At 39.3% G+C, this 7,958-nt stretch overlaps 1 protein-coding gene and 1 pseudogene across 1 annotated transcript; one reads left to right on the top strand and one right to left on the bottom strand.

The window, feature by feature from the left end:
* Window positions 1-759: 759 nt before the first annotated feature.
* Window positions 760-1,422, bottom strand: LOC149264246 (26S rRNA (cytosine-C(5))-methyltransferase NOP2B-like). Its single transcript, XM_089397633.1, has one exon. It carries the CDS (start codon window positions 1,420-1,422, stop codon window positions 760-762), a length of 663 nt encoding a protein of 220 aa, XP_089253759.1.
* A 3,630-nt stretch (window positions 1,423-5,052) lies between these two features.
* Window positions 5,053-5,697, top strand: LOC149264245 (uncharacterized; annotated as a pseudogene).
* The last annotated feature ends 2,261 nt before the right edge of the window (window positions 5,698-7,958 follow it).

The raw sequence follows: 7,958 nt of genomic DNA, 5'->3' as shown, positions 1-7,958 counted from the left end.
TGAAAGTTGATACCTTTAGATTATCCTTTGAATATATTCTTTTTTCAAAAAAAATTTCTCGATCTCTCAAAATTTGTTGACTGAGTTTAAATTATGTAGCTACAGTAGTTTCGTAGCGCGCTACAAAACTGTTGTGCATTAGTCACCATCTTCAGCAGTTTCGTAGCGCGCTATGAAACTGTTGGGTAATTCCAAAAACACAGTTTCAACCCAAAATCTGACTGTCTTGAGCTTCATTATCTTGAAATGTCTCTTTTCATGTGTCCTGAAGCTTTTCAAACTGAATATATATATATGGACCCCATTCTTCAAGGCATGTATGCAATATGCAACCTTGGCATTTGTGAAAGAATCTTCAAGTAACAAGGAAGAAGAGATGTATGCCAATCATTGGCAATGAAGACAACATCCTCCCCATAAGGTCCACTAAAGTGTTCACTACTTGAAAGATTAAGAATCCTTGGAGCTTCAATAGCTACCTGACATAAGATGCTAAAACGAAGTTCATTGTCTTGGTAGTCCGCCCCAGTATGTCAGATTTTTAGCATTAAAGAAAAAATATATCAGGGCCCTTTTCAATATAATGTTTCAGACTTCATGACAAGACCTGTAAACATAATTCAAATAAATATTCGTTGTTGTCTCTAGCCCTGAATTGACCATCAGCATGTTGCTTATAATATTCTTCTCTGCGTCAGTGTTGTGTACTGTACACAACCCAAAAGATAATTGAAAGCATTATACCAATTGAGACGAGTGTTAAGCCAATGTAGACCCAGCGAAGATGTTAGTCTTGGAACTTTCACTGATCGGGGCAGTTTCTGTATCTAATATTTCAATTTGATCAGTCACAATATTTCCATCATTTATTTCACCGTCTTTATCATCAACAGTATTAGGAATGTTGTCTTCAGCTTCAGTTGCTTTAGGAACTGGTTTGGTGCTGCTCATCTTTTTCAGCTTTGCAACAAAAAAGCCATCCATGTTATGAACATGCGGATAGAAACGCCTTGTCTTTTCCAAAGATGAGTGAAAGCGGTGCTCCCTAAAATGTATAAACCCGTGTTGACCGAAGTCCAAACCACATGGGACAACTTTTACATCACGCTTGCTAAGTGCATAGTTCACAACTGCCTCATTCTCTGCAACCGTAATTGAGCAAGTTGAGTATACTACATAACCTCCTGATTTTGAGCCTGCATCCGCCATGTCAATTGCTGCAAGAAGTAATTGCTTTTGCAGAAAAGCACATTTCGTTATATCCTCCGCACTCTTTTTACTTTTCACATTTTCATCTTTCCAAATGATACCAGTGCCACTGCAGGGTGCATCTAACAACACCCTATCAAGTGAATTCAGACCCAACATATTTTTCAGCTCTTTGCCATCATAGTTGCAGATTATGCTGTTTGTCACACCCATTCGATGAATATTTTCAGACAAAGATTTAAGTCTTGGATTTTTCAATTCATTATCATATATTATTCCTGTGTTCTTCATCAAAGGACAGGGCAAGAAACCATGCACCAAGTACCAAAAAGTAAACCAGAGTCTTGAGTCCAAGAATATAAAATAAAAGTCCAAGAAATGTCAGAACCAGCATTACTATAGCCACCACAATTAAGGTAAATAGCACATTCTCCAGTACATCCCTTATTTCCCGAGAATTGTCTTTGGTTTTTGACTCCAGATCATTTGTTGCCCTCAATGAGATGCTCTCACTGGCTGTACGTTGATGTCCACTGCTCATTGGACTACAAGGCAGCTTCCGCTCTGGTATTTGAGAACACATAAGTGAAGCAATTACTCATGTTACTTTCTCAATCCAATCCATACGATCTATTTCACTCTCTGCTTGGCAGTGATCAATTTTATTTGCCAGTTGTCATCTGTAAGGGGTGCCATTTGACCCAGTAATACCAATTTTGTCCATATCTTGAGAAATATAAGCCTAACAACCTAATCTTGATAGAGAAGAAAACGAGGCTTTCATCCACAGGAACCTGCAAAGGGACTAACACCAAACCTTTACAATTAAAAAATTGATGTTTAGAATTTAAAATATTTTTTCTTGAGTGATAACATGATCAGTGAACAGAAAATAAAAAATTAGTAGATGGCCTTAGAGAGGAATGTTTCCATCGCCACCGAGGTCGAGGCGACCAGCTAGAGTAAGAAGATCATACAAGTCGTGGAGAAGGCCTACAGAATGGTCCCGGAATTGGCCATTCCAGAGGAGGAGCCAGTCGAGGTCCACATCCGTAAATTGGCCACAGGGGTGCGTGACACTCGGACGGAGATGGCACAGGTTCAGTTGGAGTTGAACCTACAGATTACAGAGCTCCAATTGAGGGCTCAGCCTTCAACACCACCAAAGGTAAAGGAACAGCGGGCGGTCGTTATCACAGAAGCAGTCGCGACAGTGGAGAGTGCAGTAGCAGACTACACACAGTTGTTCGAACAATCGTTTGAGGTCCTGACCGGCTTGTAGGAGGACCCAAACATCCAGAGGCTAGAGATGGAAGCACGCAAACTCCAACAGTTTTATGATGAAGTTAAGCGCACAGCGCAAACCGTAGCGGTGACACAGAGGTTAACCAAGTTGCAGGAAGCCAAGTAGCTAAAGGAACAGGTGGACACAGTGCTGCACAAGGAAGCAGTGTTGAAAGAGTGACTAAAGCCCTCACTAGAGGAAGCTTATGTAGACACAAGAAAAATTGAAGGCAAGCTTTCGACTCTGCAAGTGATGCAAGAACAGCTTCAAGCTGACAGCGCAGGGGCAGTAACCAAGAAGACAGTCGAAGATGCGAAGCAGGTAGCAGCTCAATGCATAGCCGAAGTTGCGGTCATCAGGGTCTAGCTGAACAGCCTTCGCGCAAATATCTCCGTACCTACCGAGTGGTTCGAGGGTGAGTCACAATGTTTATGTTGGGGGCCTGTTGGGAATGGGATCCCCCAAGGATAGTTTTGGGGCTAAAAGCCCATGTTTAAGTCAATTTTTTGTAATATTTTTGTAAATACTCCACATCTTGTGGTCACAGAGCGCGAAGGTGTTATGTGCCACAAAGGGTAGTCTGCCCTTAGTTTTGTAAAGTAAGTCAGTTGTAAAGAGATCTACCCATGGTCCAAAGACCATGGGATTGTATAAAAAGAGCTAAGCTCTAAGTATTTAGAGGCATTAAACATGAAAGAAAGTCATAGCCTTATAGCAAGAAGTCTAAGTCTTGGGTTGTAGCGTAGGTAGAGGCTCTGTAGCTGAGTGCACAAAGGCCTAGGGTAGAATTCTGCAACTGAGTGCGTGGACCCCTGCAGCTGTGTGCGCAGGGAAAACAAAGTTTGTAACACTTGGAAGATATTAATAAAAGGATTTATTCTTCAATTTCTATGTATTTGTTATGTTGATGGGTTTGGATGTTTTGTGTATGAATTTCCTTTATTATGCTTCTATGATGCATGAATGAATACAGTTACATTGAATAATGAAACGCAATTACGAATATCTGATTACACAGTGATAACTTTAAGTATTCGGCAAAATAAGCAAATCACTTAGGATAATTGAGGAATCTACACGATGCACTGCCATAACAGTGTGAAAGTACTTGAGCCCTAGGTTAGGGATATGCGAAGGTTGATCGTGTACTTTCACGAAGTTATTGAAAGCCGAAACAGAGGATTTGTCTTACAAGCCGTAGAGCGAGATCACCTGCACAAAGGCAGGGATAGAAGTGATCAAACGACATCACAACCATCTCAGGGTGTGGAAACTTGGTTCCAACATCCTCCCATACTGCTTTGGGTGAGACTTCAGTCTACACTTCGCGGGCTGATGCCGAAAGGGCCAGTAGTGTAGGGATTTATTTGGCTAATTAATGTTGAACCTAGGTCAGGCCCCCTCAAGCCAACACTCACCCATGGTATTTACCTATGGTAATGTAACTAAAAAAGGCTATAAATAATAATCCTCTTTTTGTAAAGGGGTATATTTTCCAACACAATGTAGTTGCAATCGTCAATTTCTGATCTAATAAAAGCTAGTTCTTGATTTACTTTGTGGTTTGGTTCACTTATGTTCTTTTCTTGGTGTGACAATCACTTAGAAATTGTGGGGGGGGGGGGGTGGCCAAGATCTGGATCAGTGGTATCAGAGCGAGAGTTTTCGCCCTGATATTGAATGGGATCTCGCTAATGTGATGAGATCATGATTTTGGAGAAACAAATTGAGGTTTTGTTTCATATCACAACAAGGAAATATGCAGACTTTCCTTTTGGTCATGGTTGAATTTGTTACAAATGACAATATAACTATGAAGCTCACTTCTTGGTCAAGAGGGTCCTTTTGTGAGACTGCATTGGTGAGAGGCCTGGTCGATTGCAGGAGTCATTGGATCCTTGGATCATTGGCTCATGAGCTTGAATAGAAAAATCACCGGTTGGTTGATCCAAATCCATTTTTGCAAAGACAAATTTTTTGTGTAGTTTTTTAGATCTCTAAAATCAGCCACCCATGCATTTTGTGTCATAGTGAATAACTGGAAGGAAAGGGTATTTGTTCAGATCTACTCCCATTAGCAGTATGGTCAATCTGTGAGTTGTTTATGATCTATCTATTAATTTTTTTGTCGATCCTATATTGGCATGAGCTGAAGCCTTTTCTCGGAGGGACTATATCATAATCATATACAGACCCTATAGGTTTTAAATTCATGCATTTTTTCATTTTTGAAAAATATTCAAAGATATCTGTAATATCAAATCAATATATGGTTTGGTGCAATTTGTTCAAATTATTTAGCAACAACTATAGTGATGTATCCATTGTATCCTTTATAACAAGACATCATATTGAACTACTTATGTTAGTGTTATCAATGAAAACTAGTCTCAACAAGTTCGAGTTGTGCCAAAGGGCATCTCCTCTTAGTGTTAAATTATTTAGCTCAAGAAATCACTCCTTAGGACAATCAAATATTAAGTGTGAAGTATAGAGTTTTCAGGTCAAAAATATGAGGTTATTCAGACAGGTGAGCAAAGGGAAAAATATGAGGAAAAATGGGATTGTGGAGCACTAACAATTACCTCCCTCCTCTTCTTCCTCATCAACATAAAGAGGAACACAATGTATATGGATACCAAAAAAATCCCTACTATGTAATTATTGATTCAGCTCCGGATCCTCATTGGAGGAGTAATGGGCAATTTCTTACCTATGGAGGATGCGGGGCTTTGTCAATTGTCATGATCATGGTAGTTGCTTATTTTTCGTGGTCGTCTGATCCACGAATCAAAGTGGTCCAGATGTGGTTTAACAAGATAGATTGGAGAACATAGAAATCTTCAAGGTCCTTTTTTCCCCACTTATGTATGGAATTAATCATGGGATTGACAATGAAGGTGATGAATAGGGACTACTTAGGCATTTATTACGATTATCTCAATGTGGGAATTGTCTATTGCAGGGAGAAAATTGGGCATGTCACTAGTGAGAACATCGCTTATATTCCTCCCTGGTGGACTACATACATGGATTCCACCCTAAACATTGAGGGATTTCAAGTCCTCACGGACATTATCTACTTTCTAAAGGACAACAAAATAAATAAGGAGAACCTATTTCATGCATATTTAAACACTCTCCAGGCGATGGAAAATACTAAGATTGAGGTCATGGTGGTGATTCCCAACAATATGATGTAGCACCTTAGCGATAGTTATAAGGTTACAGAGAAATGGAGGGGAAATTATGTCACCAGATATAGCTTCTCCAATGGCGTGAACATAAAAAATGTTGTAGTTGGAAATGAGTCTATCAACATACAATGGTTCTTGTCTGAATAATATTTTTCCTTCTTTGAAAAATATTCATAAAGATCTTGTCAAAGCAGGTTTAGCCGACTAAATAAAAGTTATTGTACCTCCCAATACAGATGTTTACAATTCCCCAACTAGAAATATAGTACCATCTACTGGGGATTTTAGAGTAGATATTCATGACCTCATGAAGGAAATTGTCAAATTTTTGAATGACAATAGATCACCCTCTACGGTCAATATCCCCATAGACTTTTCCTTCTTTGATGATGATAGTCAGCCACTAGTTGATGGCAACATCTAGTACACCAATATTTTTTATTTAATCTTGATACATTAGTTTTGTCTCTAAAGAATAAATGGGTTCCTAATATGACAAACATTGTTGGAGAAGTGGGTTGGCCCACAAATGGTTATCTCATGCTAGCTTTAAGAGCATCATAAAATGGAGGGGACTCAACTTCATCTTATATGGTTTACCTAGAAAGGGTGTTCAATTCAAGCATAGCAGAGGCATTTAGATTTCTTGATACATTTAATGCAAAGAATCTTGTAAGTATTTACAAAGATAAGCCACCAGATCTCTAGAAGTAAGATCAACAAGCGAACTATCTCATCACAGTTATGGGTCAACCACACAAAACCCTTGCCAACTATTTCCATTTTCTAGGCTACACACTCTCAGCATCACATTTGGCCTACAATCATTACAGGGTATCTCTATCCTCAGATCTTCATTCACCATGGTTATGGATCAACCACTAAAAACCCTTATCGTCGAACTCCATTTGCCAAGGCAGCACACTATCAGAATCACAATTGGCTCACATGCATTACAGGGTATCTCTATCTTGGGATCTTCGTGCATCATAGTTAAAGGTCATGCATAAACCATCATTTATGGGTAGACCATGCAAACCCTCATCTTCTATAGCACTTGGTCATCCACAACTCATCTTTGACAAAGGCTTCTTTAGAGGGAACTTCACGCAGTGGGGTCCATTTCTTCCTAAGGGGGGAGGAATGATCTGAATGGAATTCACCCATGTTTTTTTACCATGGTAATGTAACTAAAGGATATAAATAACTCACCCATGGTATTATCCACTCATGGTATTTTCCCACCCTTGGTATTTACGCATGGTAATGTAACTAAAAAATGTTATAAATAACAAGCCTCTTTTTTTAAAGGGGGCAAATTGTCCAACACAATGTAGTTCCAACCGTTAGTTTCTAATCTAATAAAATTTAGTTCATGATTTACTTTCTAGTTTGGTTGACTTTTGTTCTTTTCCTAGTGTGACAATCACTCATATATTGCCCCCCCCCCCCAAGATCTGAATCATACGGGGCAAGGGGAACAACCCAGCAACCTGGAATAATGTAGAACCCTTTTCCCCACCAAGGGGTAGTAGCCATGCAACATGAGCCCACCTCTCACTAGTACCAAAACCCTGTTGATGGTGGTTCTCAAGATCTAACCAATCGTGACATTTTCATGGCCAAAGAAGATATTCTCCTGCAAACACAAAATTGGGATTATGGAACTCCTCTAGAAACCAACCCCTCCACATCATCTAATGTTGATACCATTATTCTTTTAACAATACCACAATCCCCTATCCAACCCATCTCATGAATAGTCAAAGGGCCATTACATCATAATTCTCATAACTCAAAGGCAATCACTAGCTATAGTATCATTGATGATTTAGCATAGTCTCATTTATCTATTTCATCATTAGAGGTCTTGCAAACTTGTCCAACCCAATGGAAATCCCTACCTTTGACATTAGGCACAATTGACCCCTATTATTCATGATTGATGGCCTTTGATTTGGACAATGCTTCATCGCGACTCCCATAGATCATTGCTTTTCATATATCGGTCACTATCTATAGCATCACTATCCATAGATGCATCATAGACGAGGGGGAATCCACCTGTATTATGTCAAAATTAGTTTGGAAGAAACTAGGATCCCTTAAAATTACTAATTCTCCCATTACATTAATGGCTTACAAAAGACGTCCTTCCGCACCCGTCGGACTTTTCTAAAATGTCACAATGGAGCTTGTTGGTAAAGCAGTGCTCATAGACATTGAAATCCTCGATGCATAGTTAGATTACAATATCTTAATTAGTT

The sequence above is a fragment of the Pinus tabuliformis genome, chromosome 6 (genome assembly GCF_031772625.1).
Source record: "Pinus tabuliformis cultivar Carrire ecotype Pingquan chromosome 6, CPIR1, whole genome shotgun sequence".
NCBI lineage: Eukaryota > Viridiplantae > Streptophyta > Pinopsida > Pinales > Pinaceae > Pinus > Pinus tabuliformis.
This window is presented reverse-complemented; position numbering and strand designations above follow the sequence as displayed.